Genomic DNA, 25,417 nt, shown 5'->3' on the forward strand with positions numbered 1-25,417 from the left:
CAGGTCTCCTTTAGCACAGAGGCATCTCCACTATGGCGCATGAGAATACTGGAGTCTGGCAGCAGTGTTATGGAAACATCCAAAGTCCAAGGTATACTGTGAGCACAAAAATGAAGGTAACCTTGACTGACCTCCCTCGAAAGTCGAATTCAGTGATCCGGCTGGACTATTCACCTTAATTCAACCGGTGCTACAGTCTTGCCTTCCTCTCAGGGACTTGCACTGGAACTCATCATCCCGACCGCTCAGATCTATCTCATCCCTTCACATCGAGCTTGTTCCTGACACAAAAAATGCCATTGGGGATGTGGATGCTACAGTTCAGGAGAGCTCCCAGGACGAAACGGGCCCCAGACATCGTACTTTATCTTCAAGTGGTGTTCCCTCAAAGAAGGAAAGGCGGCATCAATTTCCCGGACTTCGACAGACGCCCTATCTGAAAATCTATTTGCTATCAGGTACCGACCTTGAGGCATACAAGTCACAAACAAGACCCGATCTGCAGGAATGGGTGAACCGCCAGACTTCTGCTAGACAAAGCAATGCATCCATAAATAAGCAAGAGAAACATGATGCATTTGAATGGCTCATTGTCCACATCCTTGTAGATACTACGGAGCTGTCTGAGGTATATGCTAGTGGTAAGGCTGATTCTGAAAGCATCCGAAAAACTAGCTCCTCCCGATGGAAAGCTCGAAGTTCGAAGACCGTGATCGAAAAGGTCCGTTCAGACTTCAATAGCCCATCCAAGCATGCCGCCGATCGGGTTACTCAGATCCAGCTTCCCAGCTCCCAGGAAATCGGCATCAATACGAAGCGTGACTCACAGGAAGATCAAACCCTCCTAGAAGATGTTGTTAAGAAGATGAAAGCTCTGATATTGGCATCCTTTGATCGACGTGTGCAGCAATATGAAGAAGACATTAGGGAGAAGGAGCTTCAGCGCAATCTGCCTGGATGGAACTTCAACACCTACTTCGTCCTGAAAGAGGGACTTGCGATAGGCTTTGAGAGCGTCGGTCTTATAGAGGATGCGCTTACGGGATACCAAGAACTCGCAGCCGGTCTGGGGGCGGTTGTCGATGAACAACTCACTGCAAACTCCGAATCGGATGCCTCTCACTTTCAAGACCGTACAGTGGAATTTCAGCATCTTCTTGAGAAGTGTCTCGCAATTTCAGAAGACAACAGCACCTCGTTAGAAGTCCCCCAGGTTGAACTTGCAAGCCTCGGTTCACTAGTCTTAAATACGGACAGGAAGGCGTTCCGTAAGCTGATACTCGAGAATAACATTTCAATCTTCGATTTTCAATGTTACGTCTTTGCGCGGCAGGTCTCGTTACAGCTTCGTCTAGCAAATGTGCCGTTTCTTGTAACGGCCACCCTAGCCAACCCCGCGCAGGCTACTCCGTCTACCAATGGAAGCAACACAAAAACTACACTAAATGACGCAGGGCAAGTGAATCATCAGAAGCTCGCTCACATCTGTGAACTTGCGCTTACCTTTATTGCGTCTTCAACGTGGGTCATTCGCCAAGACGTAGAAGCCTGCTTAGACTACGCTACCGAGCAATGTATACGTGACGGGCGCACGCCTTGTCCCGCCATGAACCACATTATCGTCGAGAATATAGTTGCTTCGTGGACGTTCTCCGCATGTCAGAGTATTTTAGACTCTACGTCGACACGTGTGCTTTCGCCTCACCTCGAAAAGGCCCTGAGACAACTCAGACGCTCTTCGCGAGTACATCCTGAATTAGTCAATCGCGGCGAAGAGAGATGTGATGATGATACTCGACGTAAAAGTTTTCCGATGCGTGCGTCTTCGTTATCGTTCCGAAGTCCGTCTACAGCATCAACTCAACTATTTCCGCTGTCAGAAAGTTCCCATGCGGGTCAACAGCTTGTATCATTGTCGCTATCCCATGGAGCGGGTGAACTTGCAAGCTCGCGAGGCGAGCTTCTAACTTTAGCGAAACGTACGCTTGCCACTCTTGGTATGTTTTTGAAGACATGGAAAATAGGGTCTTCGTTCACGACTGAGCATTCTGAGACTGAGTCCTCTCTTGAGGACGTCGATCTGAACGATCAAGCAGACGTGGACGAACGCTCACAGTCGCCTTTCCCTAGTCCTAAGACAACTACACAAGGAATTGAAAATGCCTTCTTGCTGAGGGCCTTGAGCTCCAAAGACAATTTCTACGCATTGTATGAGGTAAATACAATTCAAGCAACCGATTGCCCCTATTAATTTCTTGCAAGGACTTAACAGCCTCGACTTTAGCACACTATGTCATTTCCGACCAAGCCAAAAAGATAGAGGCTACTACAGCTGATCTAGCGATACTGTACTTGTAAGTAGAGCCACTCATTACACACATGAGCACTAGGCTCATCTTTTTTCAGTCATCTCGAAGATTTCACCACAGCGGTTACTTATTTCAGGCAATTAGCACCCTCTTACGACGATAAAGAGTGGTCTAACTTAGGAACTCTAATACTTGAGATGTTAGCACATTGTCTGCGGCATCTGGGATATGACAACGAATATATAGCTGTAGCCTTACGCGCCTTGAGACGACTAAAACCCGATGTAGAACCACGGCTGACCTCGTCGTTGTCTCTGGGTGAAGTATTCAAGGCGTCCGCAAGTCTTAAGGAGCAAGTTACACTTCCTTTTGACGCCTTTTTCTATCAAGGTACGCTCGAGCCTTACATCCAGCATGTATTTGGCCAAGATACTTTTGAGATGCACTTTGACTTTCAATGTGGGCTTGCAGAGATATTCGAAGCACATTCACTGTGTGTGCAAGCTATCGGAGTCGGTGAGGAGGATTTCAAAAAGTTCAGCATGTGTAGCGGGGAGGGTATTGCGGTCAAACCAGGTTTAAATAGGCTAAAGATACGATCTAATGTGCGAGTTGCATGCAGTCATCCTCAGTGATCAGCGCTGACGATGAATAGACGATTAAACCTGGCTGGTACGTGGTGGATAAGATTCGCCTGCTTGCTGGAAACATCGTCTTCGAGCAACACAACTCCCAGCCAAGCGATGCTCTTGTCCTTCCTGGGAACAAACCAGCTGTAATCGAAAGCAATCCTCGGGCGCAAGACTCCAGACAATTCATGGTGTGGGAAACTTCCGAAAGCCTTGCTGTGAAAGTATCACCCTCTAGGTACATTAAACTCTCGCAGCCGCGATCGATTGACGTCGAGATTTTTAGTGGCTGGAACGATATCATAGATGCCACAATACTTGTGCGAGCCGGCTCCGCGGGGCTTCGAATTCATACAGCCGAAGCGCAGACAGCTGACCGGGCAAAGCTGGGCAGCGACACTTCACAGTCTGGCAGTATTCGATTCGATGACTTGGCTCGCGACAAGAAGATTGTCATATCTATTCCATATGAATTGGAGGCCGATTCAGATGAGATCCAACTTCGAGTCGAAATCTCCTACAGAACAAAAGATGGTACTTTCACCTACGCCTCCAGGATCAAGGTTCCCTTGAAGCTTGCTATCACTGTAAATGTTCAAGAGAACTTCAAGAAGAACTTCCTTTTCTCGCGCTTTAGTATTGGTCCAGCGACTTTGTCGCCCATTCGACTAATCAGCACAGAGATTACAAGCAACGTTGATTACGACGCACAGCTCTTCTCGACAAACGCAGACCACCTAAGAATATTTGATCGTCAACCCTATTCGGCAATTGGGAAGATTCAACGCAGGCGCAAGGATGTCAGAATAGATGCAGCCAACCGAATAGAGCCACGGATATATATGAAGATCAAGTACCTGCTCGAAGATGCAATGATTACGAAGACTGTTGACGTGCACTTATCTGAAGCTTTAGCAGCCGCCCAAATACAAACCTATTCTCGTCTGCTATCACAACACTTAATTACTCGCTTACGTAGTAGAATGTCAGCCGCAGATCTCGAGATCTTTGCATTGACGCAGACAGTACCTCTTGGCTCTTTCGCGGATTGTGGGTGGGACGACGTGTTACAAGTCTTGATACCCAGTCAAGTTGTTAGACTAAAACAAGTGTTGGAGGGCTGGCATCAGGTGGGTGGCATTGAGCTACGTTATGGGACCGGCTCATAAGACCCTAGAAATGCGCGTGTCTGCCTTTTGACCCCAAGGAACGTGAACCATTGCAACGGCAGCTCGATGTTCCAGTCGATATTCCAGATATGATGGTAGTACACACTGTACAGCTCCGGCTTGACGAAAGCATTGCTCATGCCTCCAAATTTGGCACCTGCCTGACTCAAGGTCAGACTATCCCGGCGGAGCTTGACATCGAACACACCAGACAGTGGAGCAGAACAAGTGCAGACGGCGGACCACTAGACTTCTGCTACAAAATTATCGGCAGCGCTGATGATTGGCTTGTTGGGGGCCACCGCAGCGCAACCTTCAGTGCCAAGGTAAGCAAAAGTGATTGATTCATTGCTCCGATGCCATGCTTCTAACTGTTCATAGCCCTCCGATCGGCATTCGTTCTCCGTGTTTCTGGTGCCTCAAAAGACTGGTCACCTACTTCTGCCTAATGTTCAGGTTCACCAAATTACACAATCTTACCCAAACGGTGACGAAGATGGCGAAAGCTGCGTTTCGACTAGCTCAGTAACCTGCACAACCGACTATGTGAATCAAGGGGAAACGGTTCACGTCATCCCCAATGTCAGCAGCACTACCGTCAGCTTGGCACCAGACAACGTGGCTGATGGCGTATGGCTCCTCGAATCGCAGCAGCGCGTGGAGTCAAAAGCGGTCTAGGACATGAGTCCCATTACGAGGACTAGGAAAACCGAATGAGCCATTTCGTCTATACCATCACTACCACTATTAACACTCCGTTGAGCCTTATTCCTGGCGGGAGGGTTTAGCCCAAAGAATACGGCTGAGGATATACAGCTTTGTATCGTTGTGTGAAGAGCCAAAAGTGGCGTTGCTTGTCAATACCGGTGCTAGGGCGAACGACAGGTGCATGAGTAGGCCACCTGAGAGAGCGATCAGGCCAGGTCAATTGGCGGTCCAGATCAGGCCTGTCAGAAGCCAAGCCACTGAAGATATCCGTATCGCGCCAATCTGGCGTCATTGAGTGGAGCTAGGGGGTGGGCTAATCGGAGCTTCTTACCCAGCGTTTTAGCAGCTCAACAATATCTCCTCATGGTCCTTTTCTTCATACAGACTTTGTTATCCTCTTAGTAGCTGAACAACAAGCGACATGGGCGCTGTCTCCGAATATCTCCATAGCCCTTTCACCTCGACCGCTCCAATCGGACGGGTGCGGGCATTGTCTACCACTCCATGAGGAGCTAGAGGCTTCCCATGCTAATAGTTAGTGAGGTAAGTGAGGCTGGTACAGGCTGGTTGCGAGACTGGGGTAGGAAAGTCAAAGGTCGAACTGATGGGGAGCCGAGGCGATAGTACTAGTCAATGACAACAGTGAGAGACAGGAGCCCAATAAGACTTCATCTCAGTCGATGCAAACCGATGCAGACCTGATGCTCGGAAGATAGCAAAGATCATAGATGAGAGGCTAGACAGTTGTCATTTGCCCTCCACTGGCAAATTTGAAGGCATAGTCTGCCCATTTACACAGGGGTCGAGGGGGTGCAGATCAGGCCCACGGGGTGCGGCCAAAAACTCTTCCCACTTTAGCTTTTGCCCTTCCGCACCATAAACCGGCCTCAGAAAAACCCCCCAAAAAACATTCTCGCCCCTTTGCTCCCAATTCCAACATTGCTTGCCATTCAGACATCTTGTGAACCAGCTTGACTGTAGCTTGAGTATATGTCATTCTGCATCTCCTGCCCTGATGCACCTATGTCGTACCATGGCTGATTTCGTAAGGTAGCATCTCGACCTATCCCGCTCAACGTTGGCCGTTGGCAACAACCAGCTGAACGACGATCTCCATGCTCCTACTCATATAGTATCCACGCACTCCACAATCATGCCAGCCAGTGCCATCTCGCCAGCGGCGAAAGCAAGTTCAATGGATCAATCAGCCCCACTGTCGATTTCCAAAGCCTCCTCTTCGTCCCCTTCCCCAGAGTTCACACCAGCAGACCGCTCACAATCCAACACCTCCATATCATCAACAGACGAGGATACCACAACAGTACACCCTCTCGACCTGGAAAGATTGGATGCCAAACTCACGTCTGCTGGAAGGAAAGAGTCCACGCAGGGGCTGAAGGTGGGGCATTCGTCCGTAAACACGAAGCCATCGAGCAAGGTGCTGCGTGACACGTATGGGAATGAATTCGAGCTACCAGAGATCTCGATCAACCAAGTTAGGGCTGCTATCCCAAAGCATTGCTTCGAGCGCTCAGCTCGCCGAAGCTTGGGATATGTTGCTCGAGATTTCGTGCAGCTTGCCGCCAATTGGTACCTTTTCCGTCACATCCTGACACCCCTTGTCGCCTCTCCAGTCGCTTCGACATTACTATGGTCCACTTTCACAGTCATCCAAGGCTTCATAATGACCGGCCTATGGGTCTTGGCCCATGAATGCGGACACCAAGCTTTTTCGGAGTCCAAGACAATTAATGATACCGTCGGGTTCATCCTCCATTCCGCACTTGGTGTTCCTTACTTCTCCTGGAAAATCTCCCACGGCAAACATCATAAAGCCACTGGTCATCTAGAAAGAGATCAGGTGTTCGTCCCGGTCACTCGGGATGTGTATGCCAGCAAATTCGGGAAGCTTGCTCATGAGGTCGCGGAGCTAGGTGAAGAGACGCCGATTGGTACGGCCTTGCACCTGATAGGCCAGCAACTGGTAGGTTGGAATCTGTATCTATCGGCAAATGTGACCGGCCACAATAAACATGAGAATGCACCTGGTGGCCGTGGAAAAGGAAAGATGAATGGCTTTGGGGGCGGGGTCACCCACTTCGATCCTGATAGTCCAATCTTTGAGGAGAAAGATAGACACTTGATCTTGTTGAGTGACTTGGGTCTTCTAGCGACTATCGCGGCCTTGACCTTTGTGGGCATGACATTTGGATCCTTTGCCCTCACAGTCGGCTACATCATTCCGTACTGCTGGGTCAATAATTGGCTTGGTAAATTTGCCTCCCTGACCTCCTCTTTAAGCAAATAGCTGACAGTCTGAATAGTATGGATCACCTACCTCCAACATACAGACCCGACTCTCCCCCACTACGAGCCCAGTACGTGGAATTTCACCCGTGGAGCAGCTGCCACCATCGACCGTGAATTCGGATTCATTGGCCGATACTTCATGCATGGGATTGTAGAGACCCATGTCCTCCATCATTTTGTGTCGACGATCCCCTTCTACAATGCCGATGAGGCGTCAGAGGCAATCAAACCGATCTTGGGCCGCCACTATCGCTCCAACATCGAAGGGGGTGCGCTAGGCTTTATCAAGTCCATTTGGACCTCTGCTCGTCATTGCAGCTGGGTCGAGCCGAACGAAGGCGCTGAAGGTGAAGGAAAAGGAGTTCTTTTTTTTAAGAATCGCTTGCAGACCCAGTAGAGGTCTGTAGTAAGAAGATCGACTAGGCCAACGGAAAACAGTGCCCTCGTTGGCTTCTAAGCAATCAAGGGGCCTAGACATGAATGCAATATGAGTCACGCCATCTTCTACGTGATGCCCCGGGGCTCTTTCGTCACTCCGTCGTCGTTTGTCATAGATTCTTGAGCTCTCACATCTGTTTCTCCTCTTCAACTTAGAGTTGGCATAAAGAGTGGCAAGTGTGCCAATGTGTTACGTTTTGGAGGGTCGTCCTTGTCCGCGAGTGTTCGCGAGCATAGGTGATTCTATTACATCCAGGAAGATGTTCCATGTTAGATATTCAGATACCCTCGTTAGATCACTTAATAGATTCACTGACGAAATTTACCCAGTCTTCTCTCATGCAAGTTGTGACATAACCTGAGCATTTACCAACGGGGAGGGTCACACGCTTAACCCGCCTCTCGAGCGGGATGCTGCCTAATCATCTGATCTCAGTTCACACGCACCAAAGAGAGGTAATTGTTGAAACATATTTCCATGCCAAAATTTGCACACTAGAACAGTATTTACTTAACGTCATAGAAGCTAAAGCAATGCCCCTTACCCCTCCCTTGTCGCGACTGAAGCTATGCTGCTTGTAAAACGCCCCAGACTCATGGTCACGATGTTCCTCATACCTGGGATTGCGTACTAGGAAACATGAGGTTCTAGTTGCCATAACAAAAATGCCCCTTCTAACTGTCATAACGAACTTTGAGACATACAAATCGCGACTTTCCTCGAAGGAATAAGCTTCCCCTTGTGACGTAACGCCCCTTGAAAGCCAGATGACTCCCGGAGAACCGATTCTTTATCCTCTGTATACAGCGTAACGGCAAAATAGGCCGGTAGCAGCAGAGAAGGGGTATATGAGAACTTTTATGCTGGAAAGTAGACCTTGGAGATCTTCGGAAGAAGCCACCCATCCCAAGCGGTGCTGAGTGATAAATGAAACAGTAATTATCAGACCATATAGTGCGATGTGAGAACAATGTGTCAAATGGTACCCCAAGCGTCCGTAACTCGTGATTTTGAAAAGTCGTACACAGGTCTTCCTAGCGGACCATGTTGCGACTGAATTCGAAGGCTCCTATCTGGAACCTTACGCCAATCGTTCACCAGACACGTAGCGAGTGCTGACTCATCGTTAGCGTATCGACTCTAATGAATCTTGCAAGATAGTATGACTCACCTATCTCGAGGACTCGGACACTTTTTAGCCCTCCTCGAACCATCTGCCCGTTTGTATATTAGGGGCCCTGTCAACTCGTCCAACTCGCCGTACGCCTCCGTTAATTCTCCGTCGGCCGTCTCGATCTGCGGAAGATCGTGAGACTGCAAGGCTGTGCTTGGGCGCATGCCGCTGTGCATAGGCTGACTCATATGACTGGAGTCAAAGACTGAGCCATAGGTTCTTTTCGGTTGGTGGGTCGGCGCGTGAGTTGCCCCTTGTGGAAGGCTTGGAGGCTGGTTATGATAGCCTCCAGTCGTGTAGCCAGATGTGGAGAAAGGGTTGGGAGGGCCTTGGGTCATCCCTGGATTGGCCGACTTAGGCTCGGAGATTGGCGGCTCTAAAGGTGATTGATGTACTAGGGCTTTAATAGATGGTAGGGGGCCCTGATTTGCCGTGGTTGTATTGAGCGGAGTCAGGGAACGTAATTGCGAAGACGCCACGGACGACTGGGTTGGGGGACGGCTCTGATCGTACGGCTCGATAGCTGTCTGTTGACGACCGATTGACATTGCTCCTGAAGAGCGCCGTGAATCTGGGTAAGACCGCTCATCAACATACGGTGGGGGAACGTATGAGGTCTGTTGGGGTGGTTGGCTTGGATATACGTAGCCCTGATGCCCTGACATTTGCCGTGTGTGACTTTGAGGTCCGTAGGTGTACGCTTGTTGGTACGTGTGGGACATTGGGGGGTGAGCAGCCATTGTGGGCGTCGAGTAGTGCGGAGTGTTAGCTGCCCCAAAGCTGAGATGGGATGTGTAGGAGCTAGCTGACTGCGGAGGGGCTTGTTGATACGCAGCAGTTTGATAGTAATTGATATCGTGCACCGACGGTCGCCGATCTGTACTGTAGGAAGATGCGACATCAATGCTTGCATTACTGGTTGATCGCGGCCTGTCAGGAACGTGTTGACCAGCCGGATAATGATCCAGCACAGGATGAGATCCTCCGTCTACCATGTCCTTATAGCCATCCGTCACTTTATCCCGACGTCGCATGCGAACATCACGACGGATGCGCACACGACAGCCCTGCTCATTGACCAGTCGGCTGAGTTCCGTGCTTTCGGCCAACCCAGGAAATCTTTTTGCGCTGAACACAGAGAATGCGGCCGACTTGACTTCTAAGCGGTAATGTACAAAATTGCGTGGGCCACTTGCATTTCCAGCAGTCTTCTCACGAAGCCTTGGGCTGGTTGCAGGCGATCCCAGGTCTGCGTCTTTTGCCGGATTCTTCAGCTCTTCATATAGATTGAAGCTCAGGCGATACTTTCCCTCATGGCGAATGGACAGGTCTGGGAATATGAAATAGCCAGCGGGCTTCGGGCGATCAAGGTAGGCCATTCCGGCAACAGCAGTACCTGTAAGGACGGCCAGGGTATTTGCATTCACCGGCACACGACCCTGATTCATTGGGCGGGCATGTTCAAGGGTCGTGAAGAGGAAGAAATTGGCTTCATGGCTGAATGTGATATCCTTTTTCTCATCACCGACCCCTTCCAAAATGCGCAGCTCGACGATTGGGGGCGGGTCGACCGGTCGTCGGTCAGCAGAGGCTACAGAGCAGTTTGTCAGTTCAGCGAGGAGCCAGAAGAGTTCAATCAAACGTACACTTTGCACCGGCGCCACAAGCTCGTGCTCTCTCCGGCTGTTGAACAACAGTCATCTGGTACTGTAATGTCCGGCCGTCCTTTGTCCGGCGCGTCATACTGCTGGTGGTCTCGTTGGGAACCATTGTGAGGGTTTGGAGGGCAGCCATGGCACCGGGATTTCAGAGAGCAGACTGGAGTACTTAAGCCTTGGCGCTGAAGAAGTGGAATCCGGACACAACTAAAAGGCCTTGAGTCGTGTGATATGCCAAAGAATGTTCTAGCGGAGTTTGTGCAGGTTTCTTGCGCTCCAGAAGATTTGTCCAAGTGTCGCGTAATATGCGGACCACAGCTATGACGATCGCCCGAGATCGGGGCTCTGGGATCGTGTAAATTGTGTCTCCCAGTATCGCGTCGCTTTCCGATGGATTATGGGAACGATGGCGACGACGTGTTGAAGGTGGGCAACGTCAGAAGGACTAACCAAGACGGCGGGTCCAAAGGAGTGGACGTGCGAATGGCAATTGGGGCCGAGAGGTCAGAAATGATGAGAGCCCGTCAGCGGGGCGGTGAAGCTTGGGCGGGGGAAGCACGTCCTGCAGGAGCCCACTGGCGCTGGGTAATGCTCTGGCTTGATGGCTTGTGCGAGTCCAAGGTGCTGGTAAGGCGCAATCTCTTGGTGGCCCAATCGACTTCGTTGTCCAGTCCAAGAACACAACGTAATGAATATGTGCATGCGTTTGTGGCTCCGGGTTTTACTCTCTGCCTCAAGTTTCTTCCTGCAGGGTCACGCAGCGCCTTCGAATCTCGAGGTCAGGTCCAGCGGCGTTTGTTCTCAATGGCCGCTCCTTAGTCAGTACTCCTCGCGCCCACCAACACAGGGGTGCGAGTACAAATGTTGTATGGGCGTATGGAGGAGGGGACTGCAGAACTTCAAGGGGATTCGTAAAGGAGATAGAAAAGCACAACCGTCGAGCTAAGATTCAGCACACCAACTAAAGTACTACACTAGGTAGAGCGTCGCTCCCTATCCGTCTTCCCCTCTGGCTCAGGGCGATCATACCCCTTGTCAAATCGCTAAGAGGACTCCTCCAACCCTGTCCACGACTGTGTCCAGGGATTGGATGGAGGCAATCCACGAATGACAGGCTTCGAATGCCTCCACCCTCTGCTGGATCGCCTAAGCACTTCTGGCCTAAGCTGGGCGGGGTGGCGCCCATAGACAGTGGTGCACTTCTTAAAGCCAAGCTAAAGTAGTCATGAGGGAGACACCCGGCCAAGCCACCACATCATGCCGAAAGTCTTTCACCCCCTAGCACCCAACTGAAGAAACCAGTAGACAGCTAGTAGCTACATGGGCAAATAACAATCACCACTAATTAAGTAGATTTATGCTCGACTTGCACAGCAGGGAGCAATGAGGACCGACTTTATGGAGTGATTGGCTCCGAAGAACCGTCAATATTTGGGAACATGGAAAGCTGGGGAATACGTAGATCGCTCTCGCACGGGACGCTCGTATAAAACGTAGAGACGGCTTCCGATAGTGTCGCGTCCACTTGGAGTGGAGACGGACGAATGAAAGAGACGCCTTTTCATTTCTTGCTCTTTAATTGGAAGTGTGACGAATAACGATTGTGTGACCGGCTATTCAAGCCTTAATCCTTGAATGGTCGGATATTTAAAATTGAGCTCTAGGTACAATAAATAGTACACCAAATAGTGCAATTTAGATCAATTTGAATATCATGTACAGAGATAAGGTAGTTAGGGCATCTGATCGAGTCAGTGGTACGCGGGACTAATGTCCTCTCTGATCATCGCTTGTCTAGTCATTGAGCGCTTCTTCGTTCCCTATCACGCAGCTCAACATCTGTAAACCGAATCAGCTCACCTTGACCGCTCTCGGCAAGAGGCAAACACGCGTGGAAACATCCACCCATACATTGCACGCTGGCTTCGTAACAAAAACCAGTCAACCTACTTACATTCCTGTGGAGGATGATAGAAAACAACAGACGGACAACGTCAAGGACTACACGTACTGCTGCTGATCATGGAGTACGCGCCTCTCTTGCCGCTTGCCCTTGCTCCTCGCGAACCGCGAGCGACCGCTGCCTGACCTTGCCACTGTCGATCCTCCAGATTTTGTTTTTACTCTGCGATTGAAAGACATTACTGACAGCATGACTACGATAAGCATTTCTTCCGCTGACGCCTGGGCCGTTCAGAATGATACGACATCAGATAAAACAACCAATGAGTAGCTCAACCACACAGCAGGTTTTCATACTTCAGCACTCAATAGCTGTAGAGCAAAGCTTCAGGTGACGATCGTCGGTATTCCTCAGCCGACCCGCCTTATGCATGACCGTTGATCAACAGTATGGCGGAACCCGTCGGTGTCTTTCCGGCTCTTATGCTAAATGCACATCGTGCGGGCAATGTCGCCGAACCAGTTCTAATATATGTATTTCATTGCAATTATGTGGATTCGACGAGAGAGCCACAAGACTTTCGCATTCCTTCTCTCCGTCTTTTCTATCTCGCCACCCCACAGTACAGACGTTACCGGGACTGCGGTAAAGGAGGTGCTATTAAGGTCACCTTGCAAATCTGAAGATGGCCCGAGTTTCATATGTATTGTGTCTGGGTGTTCCCGACAATCCTGGTGGGATCGCATAGCCGCTGCGAAAGCCAAGTATGCGCTCCAGACCTGGCGGGAATAGATGCAGATTAGTAGTATATCACCGTATTCCATCAATCGGCGCGCAGGTAGGTGTCCTAGCTACGCAGCTCTAGATCGGGAGACATTGGCAGTACTTATCTCATAAATCATCTTTCTTCTGAGATCATCAGCCTGAAATAGCAACAACCTTTAGATCACCAGAACGACAGGTGTAACTGGTCTTGATCGTCGCGTGTGTACAGACGCGTGAGCTGTCCAGGATCTCTTGCTCTTTCCCTAGTCCATCGCTGGGCAATCGAAAAAGCATCTGAAACCCAGAGACGCTTCAGCAACGAGGCAATAAGATAAAGCGTTCCAATCTAGATGAATGAGCCTATTGGCCGTTGCGACGCATTGTATGAAGGCATTTTCTGCAACATTCACGGTTGCGACGACTTTCCTGAGTGAAAATTGTACGAGCCTTTTGATAAACCGCCTCGTGCATGCGTGAATTACGCACTCTTCATCAATAGAGCATAGCGTCATCTCGTCTTTTTATCACTTGCGATGACGAAGTAGTGTTGATGCGCCATATCGCATACATGAGAGAGCTTCAAACGCGCTCGAGGACACAGCCAACTCTATCCATGCTTCAACACAAACACACGTCACGTACGAACTGCCTTCTGATGAGTACTAGTGCACGTGATTCAATCGCCTGCGTTTGTTGTTGCGAAGCTTCCATTCGCAAGCAAAAGGTAGGACGTAATGCCCAGAGGCACTGCTTTACTGCCTTGGTGCCTAGATATGCCAGGAGATGAGCAGGCGCTGTGAATCAGCATTCTGTGGCAATTCTCGGGCCTACCTTCTTCTCTGTATTGATTTATGGACAACGCTATACATAGAAGCCTAGTATTTCATGCTACGCTCCTATCTCGCAAAGCAGTGAACCGAATACTACAAGCCTTCTTGCAAAAACAAAACATGCCGTAGAACTACACAGCCATCAGAAGGCTGCCTTGCGTCCTTATGAAGCCATCTGTCACGTGGGTCATCTCGGACAAGGATCTCGAGTGGAGTCCGGTGCCCCTATTGTATTATATGGGAAGCATTCTGTCCAATGTTCAATTGATTTCTGCGCCTTTCCATGGATCCAGATGCCCCCACTCCAATTCAGTCGACCCAGTCAACACTTTCTCTCCCTGAGGCCGTCTTAACAATTTGAAGCAGACTTGCACTTTTGACCATCATCAAGAGAGCGTCGATGCCGCGCCACATAAGCGCAGCATCTGTATCCAAATGCAAAGCAGTCTTGACCTGCAGGAGGTAATATTTTATGATGGATCAATCAAGGCCAAGGATTGGCTAGCGAGTAGTTGCTTATGATGCCCATCTGCTGCGTTCACAATTGCATTAGTAAGGAGGCGTGAATCAAGTGAAAGATTCAGCTGAACGGAACAGAAAAGCAATCATCAAGCATCATCTAGTATGAGATTGGATCTCGGAAAGCTCTTTGTCGAAAATGAGGCGTCAACAGATGTGACTGGCTTCAACAACTGGATCAATAGCGAATACTCTACCACGAAAAGCGACAGTGGGTTCTCTCAAAGAGAGTGAATCATAATTTGGAGTTTCGATCGGTTCATTGGGCCATCATACTAGTGCCCAGGGATGATTGAGGCTACCATCTGAGGCCCATTTTAGTCCAGTATTCACGTTAGCCAAGGATCTGAGCTCATCACGGATATCAGCGTCGTTTTTGAGGACTTCCATGGGCCTCTAAATTTTTCGCTTGTCACACAAGAAGGTGTCAGAACACAACATTAAATCAAGCTGCAGCGTCAATCTCGGCTCTTGCTAAGCAAAACAATGTCCCTATCCATCAAGTATACAGGACTTCCAAACCAATGAGACCGCCTTTCCGCATCGCGGATGAGACTTTATTTCCTAATATAAAAACGCCAAAGCACCGACGCTAGCATTATCTTTGCCCTTCCTTAGCTCCTAATGAGCATAGGTTGAATTTAAAAAGTAACAGTGCAATCCTCATTTGGCTTTTGCGTCTTGGCGACGCTGTTAACTAGCAAGGGAGATATAGGCTTGAGAAGCAGAATTCCAGATTGATGACATCCTTTCCTTGAGAACTGCGAGCATGATGATGAAGAGGATCGGGATCTGGGCTCGTAAGTATCAGCAACAGACGTACCGCGAGATGACTTACCCAAATAAAAAAGAGATTACGGTCTTTATGAAGCTTTTTGACTTTCTGAGCATGCGCTTTTCTAATTTGTTGCTGTTGCGCTTCTGTGAGAGCCTCACGGCCAATGTTGAAGGTCTCCTCATTGGCGGAGATTTCCGGTCGATCATGCAGCAATTCGCATTTCTTATCCAGCACAGCCTCACCGGCAGCGCGGAGAGCCATAATTTCTTTCTCGTTACGTTGTTGCTGGTCACGCGTTTGATGTGGGTAGATCTCCTCATAAGAAGGTGGAGATGAGGGTCCAGTGATAAGTTCCCACCAGCGATAGTCTCCATCCTTGAGTTTGCCTGTGTTGTTGTCGGGATTCTCAACGCGAGCTCCACGTTGAGGTACAAGATTACTTATACGTCGCATCACAGGATGAGTTTGATAGTCTGTGAGGGCTGGCATGAGCGGCAGAGCGCGCTGGACACTCTGCTGGAGCTGCTGAATTTGTGTTGATATTTGATCTCTCCAAGCTGACAAGGCCGGACTTGCAGCAAGCACAGCAGCATCGGTACTGAGATCGTGCTCTTGAGTAGGCTTGAGAACAACATTGGTATTTCTACCAAGGGATTCCAAAGGAGACTGGAGCCTGGGAGCCGGCCGAGCCTTACTGAAGCCCAAATCATCAGTACTCGGCGTCCCACGACATACCTCAGAGACTTTGCCCGTGTTGGACAGGATACCGGAACCAGATCTGTTAGAGGATACGCGGTTCAAATGCGGAGTCATCAGTCGATCAATTCTTTTATACGATGGGTCGAGGTTGAGATCATCAAGTGTTGCACGCACTTCCTGCGTCCCTGCAATTTCAGCTGGTCGCATACCGTTCAGACTGCGAATAGTAGGATCAGCACCGCTGGAGCGAAGCTTGTGGACCATCCTAAGATTTCCATGAAGAGCGGCTATGTGCATAGGAGTCATGCCATTGTTATCTCTCACATCTGGATGGGCACCACGTGCAAGCAGACCAGCAAGCAACCGATAGAAGGAGAGCGAAGCGCTGGTATGGAGCATTACTTGGCCATTCATCCCCCTGAAATTGAGATTCACCTTGTTCGGCTTGTCGTCAAGGTCGATGATTTCCAGTGATTTCAAAACCAGGTCTTCTACATCTCTAGATTCTGAATTGATGTATGGAGCAGCAGCATATTGGAGGTTTTGGGAGTATGGAAACTGTGTGCCCTTGCCAAGTCTTGAGTTGTTGACGCCAAATGATGTTAGGATGCCTCTGGCAATGTCAGAGGCTTGTGGTGGTGGACTACCTGCAAATTGCTGATGCACCAAATGTAGTGCGTGTTTCAATAGGTCTTGTTCGTCCGTGTTCACATAAGTGAAGTGAATCGGGTTTTGCGAGGACAAGGGAGTTCTGGGGTCGGCGGATTGACGAACAGTGACAGTCACGGGACCTGGATGTACAGCTGGGGGCAGGACACAAACTAGCGCGCTTTCACTCCACACGCTTCTTGTCGTAGCAGGAATGTCACCGAAAAAGATCTGTGAGCTTGAACGAAATCCTTCTCCCAGGCAAGTGACCTCTACACCACCAGATTGAGGTCCGTCGGCCGGAGTGGTCTTGCAAATGATGGGCAACTTCGGCAACGCCCTCCCGGGCATAGGTTCATTGCTTGGATTCCGATGCCCTTGGGCTTGAACGTGGACTTGCGAATATGATTGAGGACTAGATTCGGGGCTAGGAACTTGGCTTTGCCAGGCGGAACTGGGCGCGGAGAAGACATCCTGAAGGCTCTGAAGATTCTCGACGCTCTGTGATCGAGGAAAGAAATTCCCAGTAGCAGGCCATGGCAAATTTGGGCTAGCTTGCATATGGCTTGAGGTAGGTGGAGTTGATAATCCGTGCGTCGATGAATGATGGGAAGGCAGAGGCTGCGGAAACTTCGAACCAGGCGGACGAGACAGGCCTATCGGCACGCTGCCAGCTGCTGGAGGACTCTTCATTCTTTCAGAACTCATCTTAGTCATTGTAAGATCGGGTCGCGGCCTGCTAATCGCATTACCACTTCCCTTCCGCCTCTTGTGCTGGGGTCCAGGCAGCGCCGTAGGAGACGCGGGACGAGAACAGTTCGTAGAGGCAGGGTATTCTGGATTCACTAGCGATGAATCCCCAAGACTGGGAAATGAACTCTGTGATTGCGAGTGCTGGTGTCGATATGATAGATTTAAACTTTGAAGGTCGGGCGTAGAGAATGAGTTGCGCCCATCCAACGACGGCCCTTGCAATTGTTGATAAAATCCTGCGCTACTGGAGCCCAAGCTCCCGAAGCTGCTCGTGCTTTGGAATTCACCTGGGATCTTTGTAGCCTGTGGGGTCTTATGGTCGTCTGTGATAATGACGCTACTTGAAAGAGTTTGCGCTATTAACTTGTCATCGCTATCTTTTACCGTGAAGATGACTCTGGATGAGGTTCAGTAATAGACAAACTGCCAGTAGTAGAGCAGACTTTACCGATATCCCACTTTCTCCCCATGATGACGGCTATAGCATTGTATTCGCATTGGGCAATGAACTTGCATCGTGTTGTTTGGTAATTCTTCTTTACTTTGCCCAACCAATGTGCTTCTTTCCCCGGTCTCTTCGTCCTTGTAAGACTCCACATTTTTCCATTCAAGCACTTCTGCTTTGTTAAAGACAATAATACGCTTAGGTTGGTCTGTTCGCCAGTTTTCTTCGTCCTGTTCGTTTTTCAACTTCTTTCTAGCGATGCGTTTGTTTTCTCTTCGAATGCATTGCTCGCCTGGATCGTCGTCAGCAAATCCGTCAGAACCGAATGAAGGGTAATAGACCGACAGATGTAGACGAAACCACCACTGCTTGGCTTATTTAGGTCATTCTCTGCCATTTCCAAGCTTCGACTTGGAGGATTGCCAATTTCTTTACATGGATCATCCTCGCGCGTTGACTGGGCAGCTCGATCAAACGCACGCTGCCTCTTTTGAGGATCCTCCATTGCAGTTGCGGAGACGCAGTGAGCATAAAGCTCCAGCATGGAGGGGTCCTTCAAAGGAGGTGGCTTCATAACTAATTTCGTTCGGGCCATGGTAAAGCTCTGGAAGTGGAGATTTTTGATGCCTTGGGGTAACGACGACATGGTTAGTTTCACATGCATTTGAGTCTCTACCCTTTGAGTTCTCGGCAATTCGCTCACACGCAATCTCGTGTGATTAGCCGGCGTTCGTTTTGGTGCTTGAGAGAGCTGAGCGAATGAATTTGGTGGATTTGACTGACGCAAGTGCGGATGAAAGGCATCGGAATTTTGAGGGAAGGAACCATTCACAAATCGAGGTTGCGTGTAAGACGACTGGCTGAGGTGTATATGGCCAGATAATGATTGTTTTGAATGGGTTTTCTAGGATATTCAACGTTAGCTGTCTGAAGCAGAGGTTATCTGTGTCAATTGACGCACTCTGACGTTCCCTATTGGGGGTCCATATCCCAGGTTCGGCGCACCATTGTTCTGTGCAGCTCTGATGGGTACTTTCGGTAGGTTATGATTCAAGTGCTGATTGAAGTTGGTCGGGCTGCTGGCAGCGCTTTCGAAGTCAAAGAAATCATTACCAAAGTTGGGATCATCTTGCAAGAATGGTCTGGAACGCTCCGTGTTGGGTGGTTGCTGCTGTTCTGCGTAGTCGGCAGGAATTGATATCAACGCGGGGGCATTAACTTGGTTGCTCATAAGAACATCTCCAGACGAATCATCAGAAGTGTTGGTGCTATTTGTTTGGGAGTCGCTTGAAGACTCTTGAGTCGAGGCGCCTCTGAATGGATCATACAGATCACCGGCATTGGCAGTCATAACCTGAGGTGAAGCGCCTTGACTGGTAGTATCGGATAGTAAGTTGTCGAGGAAATAGCCAGGAGAGGGAGAAGCGTATGAATCATCGTGATCAGTCTTCAGCCCGTCCATCATTCCTTCGCTATATATTCGCGCTGTTCGTGAATGGATACGGAAGTATAGATGAAATGTAGCGCGTCGACAGAAATGTGAACGTAGCCCTGCTTTAAACAACCGGAGAGGTCGTTCCTGATGCAATTCAAGCACCCAGGTTAGAACTAAGTGCACTCATCCTCAGAAAAGGCACGTCGCTTCAGTAAGGGCATCAAAAGACTCATGCCGATATAGTCTTGTAGTCATATTCTTATAGGAAGATGTCCACAAATGGATGACCTCTATGGCCAATGTCTGATAAACGCAATACAATACGCGGGGAAGTTTGCTCGACTGGGGTAATCCCAGGTTGCACCATAGGGCTGAAGTGGCCCGCAGCGAGAGTCTTCCACTACAAAACATCTCCCTTTCGGCCGTTGATATCACGCTTACTGAACAAGAAGGCCTCTCCCGCCAGAAACGTATTGCTACATGAAGGTCGTGGAGGTGGTTAAATCGATCAACTGTATGAAATAGTAGAGGAGCCTGTATCAATAAATACCGTCACAATGTCAAATTTCTAATGTCAGAAGGAGGGTGAAGATCGATTTACATTCGATGGAGGCAGCTGTAGTTTACTTCATGACAGCGACTGGTCGTATGATAAACAAGACACGGATGTGCGCAGGATTTTGTTGAAACTTAACAATATCGGTGTTCCAGGAGACTCTGATGAAGATCAAACGACGTCATCTCTAAGACCTGCTAATCGTGTCCGTCATAAGATATAAACATGGCTCTTCACACGTACATCCTTGGAGTTCGTTCAATTACTGTTGAACTTTCCACCAAGTTTGCTGTTCTCATTGTGGCCCCGTTTTGGTCTACATCATCGCAGCACATTTCAAAGAGCGGAATTTCCCTCGCGTAGGTGCAGCCAAGGCAGCATAATGGCTCTTCCAGACGCGGATTTACACCCCGTCGCTACTGGCAAGTGAGTCGCAATAGTTGTGATTTCATGTCTCGAAGGATATCTAGGCCTATGGTTATACACGGAGAGCTGACCTTGCGCATTTCTCAAGAGCGAAGGAATTGGTCGACAAGCATAGCGGGCCTCGTAAGCTTCCTGTAGAGCTGTCCATATTCATCTCTTTAATCGACGTCAGAGCCCTTGAAACTATACTCGGGCTGGTTTTGCCCCTTTGGTACGTCGCCGACGCGAACAAGATTTCCTACGGAGCCCACAGTCACTGGCGCTTACACTCAACAGTGCAGAGGGTATGGACTGTGCTTGAAGAAAAGGTAAATCGTCAGCTCTGCGCAATCTTTAAGCGAGTATTGATTTTACCAGTCCATCCCGTACCAATACCTAGAAGAGAATCCGTACCACAAAACAGACAATCTTCTACGTCTGAACCCTCGAGGTTGGCGTTTCCCACTTCCTCCATCAATCAAGTCATGGCCAGCTAGCTGATGTCGCTTGGCAAGGCCTAGTACCCACGCTCGAATTCGAAGGCAAACCGTTATATGAGTCGACGGTCATTTGCGAATTTCTCGAGGAGCAGTATGCCAATCATGGCACACCACTTCTTCCACCAGATGCTTTTGAAAGGGCACAGATGCGGTTATCCATCGAGTACGTCACGACAAGAATTGTTCGCAACTTCCATCAATTTCTTCAATTTCAACCTAGCGAAACAGCTCCCTCCATCGAGGGCAGCAAACAGACGTACCTTGACAGTTTGAAAGAACTTACCCGGAGGATGGACGAGAGAGGACCGTTCTTCACCGGCAAACAGTTGCAGCTCATTGATATTATCGCCGCTCCTTGGGCTTTGAGAAATTGGATCTTCGATCATTTCAAAGGTGGCCTTGGCATCCCACCAGAGGGAGAAGATGGTCAAGACGAGGAGGTTTGGCAAAGATATAGGATGTGGGAAGGTGCAGTCAGCCAGAGGAGAAGTTTGCAAGAGACCACAAGTGAGCGAGAGTATTATCTCCCGATATACCAGCGATAGTAAGGCTCGGGTTAGGCTGTGTACTGTGAATCAGGCGCTAACGAGTCTGACAGTGCCAACAATACAGCCCAAAGTGAAATGGCAAAGGCTACGCGAGAAGGTAAAGCTGTTCCTTAGACAGTTTGTGCTCGTGTGAAAGCATAGTTACGCAATGTTACGCGATCGTCTTTCCGGGGACTGAGGCTTCTCCGAACCATCGCTTGAGCCACAAAAGGGAATGGAAAACTGAGGAACTCGGCGACATCTCTTGTCGTTTCTGCCAAGATTACTTTACACCTTGTTACTGCAGTCTTAAACAATGCAAAAGTTCTTTCCTCACCTACAGTCTTCTCGGATAGATAGCACTCCGACCTGTTGTTCGAAGCCTACGTTCTGGTACTGGTACGGTGGCAATCGAAAAGTAGCGACTGAACTGCGCTGGCGTGAAGGTCGTCTCTCCGTAGTATCTGAGTTGGCAATCAGGGGTGAGGTTTTCTATTGGGGGCGCAGCGACCTCACTTCAATCCGGGGCGCCTTGGCGAGTTTTCCTTTCCCTTAGTCTCGTCTTGCCGCTCTTTCGACCGGCCCTCCAAAGCCCTTGTACGGCCACTTGGCTCATGATTCGTCGCCTTTGCCAGCTCTTCCTTAGTAAGCGGGATATTATGATTGGGACAATTTGGCAGACCCAGGGACCTGCCCTTCGTGATTCGTCCCAGGCCAGATTCCGCTGCTCTTGGCTCTCTGTAGCTCCTTTTAGCGGCGGGAGAAGAATGATGTGTCAGGGGCAAGAGCGCCAAGAAGGGGCCCCGTCTTGAGGGCTAGCGGGTGGGTGAAATTAAAGCAGCCATTTCGAGAAATGGTGCAGGGAAATTGGTCCTCTCCTTTATTGCTCCCCCAGCGCCCAGCCTGCTTCCATTCTTCCCTTCATCGTCCTTCTTGTTCTTTGGAACTCCTACACTCCTTTGGCCCTTCTTGACGACTGCGACGACACGCGATTTACTGCTCGACGCAGAATCGCACTTCCACTCATTTAACACTCCCTCGCCAATATCTAATCATTCAGACGCCGTCGGTTGCCAACACGCTCTTTTAGCCCTCACCAAAAAGCCACATCATTTACATTCCACAAGGACTTTCCGCGACCAAGAGGTGTACCATGAAGTCTCTTGTTGCTTCCGCAGCGGCGTCGACCTTGGTGCTGCTTGCCTCTGCCAATCAGCAGATTCCACAAGGGGCGGTGCGCCAGGATGGCTGGGGCAATGCGATAGTGATCAATCTGTGCTCGGAAAATGCCTTTTACGTGCTTGACAACAATCCTACCACAGCGACCATTAGCCCATCGGCGACTATGTCAGTTCCGCTGTACACTAAAGCTGCGGACGGTGGTGGTGGAAGTATCAAAATGTTCACCGATCCTAAGATGGATCTCTATGCGAAGCCAGCCAGAGCTTGCACTCAATTTGAATTCACACCCACCAACGAGCAGGTCTTTCTCGACATCTCGAACGTGAATTCCAACAATGGCGAGGGCCAGAATGGGAATGGGGAATCATGTGACGACTATCCTCCCTTCATGAAGGGTGGCTTGCAGCTCGTTGTCCCTGATTTGGAGGATATTCTGTGCCCTCCTGGACAGAACCCTTGCAAGACCGCGTACTCAAAGTACAACGACGACTTCGCTACCACCGCTACGAGTGTTTTTCATGACATTAAACTACTTCTCTGTCCTAACGGAGGCTCCACCGGCGGCCAGATTGGAAGTGGCAAGTCTGATGGCTCAGGGACGAAGGCCGCATCTCAATCCGGGGATGACCAGAACGATCAGCAAAAGGATCAGTCACAACAGTCGAAGGCGAACGACCAGCCCAAGAAAGACCAACAACAGTCACAATCACAATCACAATCACCACCCCCGAAGCAAGAGGTAAAGGTCGAGGACAAGCACGCTCAATCGCCATCTCCGACGGAGGATGACGATGATGTTGTTGTAGTATCACACTATGTCAACGCACCAGCAGTCACCGTGTACAGCTACGTATACGCAGAAGGGGAAGGGAATGCCGAAGAGCACAACAAAGAGAAAAGACAAGAACACGTCCACCAGCACGTACACAACAAAATCCACAAACGAAGGCACGGTGCATAAGTCATTGCGATGTCATGTGACTTTCTCCTTCTTCGCGTTATCGCTATCCAGCGCTCTATATCTACACTCTCCCGATCTAAAGGCCCCCGAAGCGGTTGGGTCGTTGACCATGTAGGACACCTTACAGGGCAGGTTCCTTTTGCGTTCATTCTCCGCGATTGGCATAATGTTTTCAAGTCAGAAGACACATTTAGCTATCTAAGTGGTTCGCGGGGATACAGGCCCACCTCATCTTTTTCACATTTGCATATTGGAACGATCGGTTAGCGGAGAATTCTTCTGAGAAATTTGCATCATGACACAGCGTTGGAGAATCTGTATGTGGAAAGAGGTCATCATCGCCATATTCTTTAATTTTGTGGACATATCTCTGATATTCCGGCTGGCGATTTATTGCAAGGATTTGCAGTGGATGCATGCATGTAACGGAGCTAGCAACAACAATCAAACATTAAAAATTCACATCTCGTTGCAGTGTCTTTTCGTTTGGGCCCCAGTATAATTTATTTTCTTGAAGTCGTTGTGTCCTTTTCCCATCAAAAGTCCAGTGGTTATGTTTAATGATGGCTACGCTCTCAATCGGCTTTCAAAAGCTGATCCTGCTCTCAGATTGATAGGAATGACCAACTGAAATGCAATGCTAAAGAAAAGCCAAATGATATTTTTGGCAGAGGTATTTGTACAACGCAGTCGACTCATCAGCCTTTCTTTCCTCTATCTTTACCCTTGCTCGGTTTTCCCTTCTCGTCTTCCTTCCCTTCCTCACTAATTCCATTAGCCTCTCCATCCACCTTCGTTCCTTCCTGCTCCTTCTGCGTCTCCTCGCCTTCCTTCTTCCCCTCGCTTTCCTGCTGCTGCCGATTCTGTATCTTATTCTCTATCAGATCATGGAACGCTGTAATGGCCCTTATCAGACTACTCAAATATATACTCATGAGTTGATCGTTCGTCTTCACACTCATCGCCCTTGTAAGCTCCGCCCCCTGATCCTTCCCGTTCTCCTTCATTCCTTCTAACTCAGCAGATGTCGATGCAGTCGGGTTGCTTAAGTTCGGCAGAAGATTGAAGACGTCTTGCAGATTGGCCAGAATCGCGTGGTTAACCGGTAAATCCTTATCGGTGACTTTCTGTAAGTAGGTACCAATGTCTCGGAGGCGAAGGTGCAGGCCTTGTAAGGATTGGAGCTGGGAGGTAATTCGGGTGGAGAGGGTTCCGACTGCGATGTCTCTGATATCGCGTAAAAGATGCTCGACACCTATCTCTTCGGCCTCTTCAGCCTCTATTATGGAAGGCGTGTGGACAAAAGTTTTAGTCGTCGTAGTTCCATCCTTTACTAGGCCGTCAGTCTTTTCTTCAAACATTGTAAAGACCGAGCAGCCTGATAATGACGAACATCTTTAATCTCTTCCACCGCAAAATAAGCATCTGTGGGTACGCCAACCTCCTTCGGCTGAACGTCGATTATAACGAGAAGCGGGTTGGGCGTATATCGTTTGAATAACTCATTGATCTCAAGATCTGACGCACGTAACTTTGGACCAGAGTGGTACCATCCTATCAATTTTTCCCTCGCGTTGACCTTCTTGAACATGTCGTTCATTGATTCGACATAATTATGATCTAAGAACCATACTGAAGGGTCCTTTTCGTCTTCTTCGAAAGGAACTTGAAGCACTGTCAGTGAGCGAAGGATTGAGAAATTCTGGTAATATTACAGACCAGCGAAGCTGTTTGATACTCTGACGTTCTTGCCATCATTCTGGCCTAGGAGAACGCCGACGACCCTTTTACCGGAGCCTTTACTCGACCGACCAAAATGATCTGCGGCAGAAAGGAGGACGAGAGGAGCCACCGAGACATTACGCGCCACTAATGAGAGGGTCTCGGCGGTAGTAGTAGGCATTGTAACGCACGTAATGAGGTAGAGACAAGTCCGTACTGTTTCTAGATAGTTGTAGCTTCAAGCTCGAGCTCGTTAAATGTTCAGGACACTAAGACATAAAAATGACCTGATTATGGCTAGCGTCGTTTGATGCCAAAGCATGCATAAACACCTTTTCAGACAGTCGCAAACTCTGGTCTACACTTGCAATGTGAGGGATAGAAATGGAATTT

General features: G+C 49.2%; 8 protein-coding genes across 8 annotated transcripts; 4 read left to right on the top strand and 4 right to left on the bottom strand.

Moving 5' to 3' along the window:
- Positions 1-39: 39 nt before the first annotated feature.
- On the top strand, positions 40-4,785 carry KY384_000250 (uncharacterized protein; the record flags this gene model as incomplete). The annotated part of the gene is made up of 8 exons (XM_044808787.1): positions 40-91; positions 144-195; positions 250-2,215; positions 2,263-2,354; positions 2,407-2,875; positions 2,965-4,068; positions 4,116-4,433; positions 4,489-4,785. 8 exons carry the CDS (start codon positions 40-42, stop codon positions 4,783-4,785), a joined length of 4,350 nt encoding a protein of 1,449 aa, XP_044665540.1.
- Positions 4,786-5,236: 451 nt separating this feature from the next.
- On the top strand, positions 5,237-7,522 carry KY384_000251 (uncharacterized protein; the record flags this gene model as incomplete). The annotated part of the gene is made up of 3 exons (XM_044808788.1): positions 5,237-5,296; positions 5,870-7,085; positions 7,140-7,522. The coding sequence occupies 3 exons, from the start codon at positions 5,237-5,239 to the stop codon at positions 7,520-7,522; spliced, it is 1,659 nt and encodes a 552-aa protein (XP_044665541.1).
- A 1,123-nt stretch (positions 7,523-8,645) lies between these two features.
- KY384_000252 (uncharacterized protein) lies at positions 8,646-10,532 on the bottom strand (the record flags this gene model as incomplete). Its single annotated transcript, XM_044808789.1, has 3 exons — positions 8,646-8,679; positions 8,736-10,329; positions 10,385-10,532. 3 exons carry the CDS (start codon positions 10,530-10,532, stop codon positions 8,646-8,648), a joined length of 1,776 nt encoding a protein of 591 aa, XP_044665542.1.
- A 4,574-nt stretch (positions 10,533-15,106) lies between these two features.
- Positions 15,107-18,331, bottom strand: KY384_000253 (uncharacterized protein; the record flags this gene model as incomplete). The annotated part of the gene is made up of 4 exons (XM_044808790.1): positions 15,107-15,205; positions 15,252-17,688; positions 17,740-18,028; positions 18,082-18,331. The coding sequence occupies 4 exons, from the start codon at positions 18,329-18,331 to the stop codon at positions 15,107-15,109; spliced, it is 3,075 nt and encodes a 1,024-aa protein (XP_044665543.1).
- A 233-nt stretch (positions 18,332-18,564) lies between these two features.
- KY384_000254 (uncharacterized protein) lies at positions 18,565-19,198 on the bottom strand (the record flags this gene model as incomplete). Its single annotated transcript, XM_044808791.1, has 2 exons — positions 18,565-18,659; positions 18,742-19,198. 2 exons carry the CDS (start codon positions 19,196-19,198, stop codon positions 18,565-18,567), a joined length of 552 nt encoding a protein of 183 aa, XP_044665544.1.
- Positions 19,199-20,109: 911 nt separating this feature from the next.
- On the top strand, positions 20,110-21,177 carry KY384_000255 (uncharacterized protein; the record flags this gene model as incomplete). The annotated part of the gene is made up of 2 exons (XM_044808792.1): positions 20,110-20,153; positions 20,616-21,177. 2 exons carry the CDS (start codon positions 20,110-20,112, stop codon positions 21,175-21,177), a joined length of 606 nt encoding a protein of 201 aa, XP_044665545.1.
- A 1,135-nt stretch (positions 21,178-22,312) lies between these two features.
- On the top strand, positions 22,313-23,302 carry KY384_000256 (uncharacterized protein; the record flags this gene model as incomplete). The annotated part of the gene is made up of 1 exon (XM_044808793.1): positions 22,313-23,302. The coding sequence occupies one exon, from the start codon at positions 22,313-22,315 to the stop codon at positions 23,300-23,302; it is 990 nt and encodes a 329-aa protein (XP_044665546.1).
- Positions 23,303-24,000: 698 nt separating this feature from the next.
- On the bottom strand, positions 24,001-25,205 carry RPN8 (proteasome regulatory particle subunit; the record flags this gene model as incomplete). Its single annotated transcript, XM_044808794.1, has 3 exons — positions 24,001-24,630; positions 24,696-24,967; positions 25,022-25,205. 3 exons carry the CDS (start codon positions 25,203-25,205, stop codon positions 24,001-24,003), a joined length of 1,086 nt encoding a protein of 361 aa, XP_044665547.1.
- Positions 25,206-25,417: the final 212 nt, after the last annotated feature.

The sequence above is a fragment of the Bacidia gigantensis genome (assembly GCF_019456465.1).
Source record: "Bacidia gigantensis strain McMullin 20006 chromosome Unknown contig_49, whole genome shotgun sequence".
Taxonomy (NCBI): domain Eukaryota; kingdom Fungi; phylum Ascomycota; class Lecanoromycetes; order Lecanorales; family Ramalinaceae; genus Bacidia; species Bacidia gigantensis.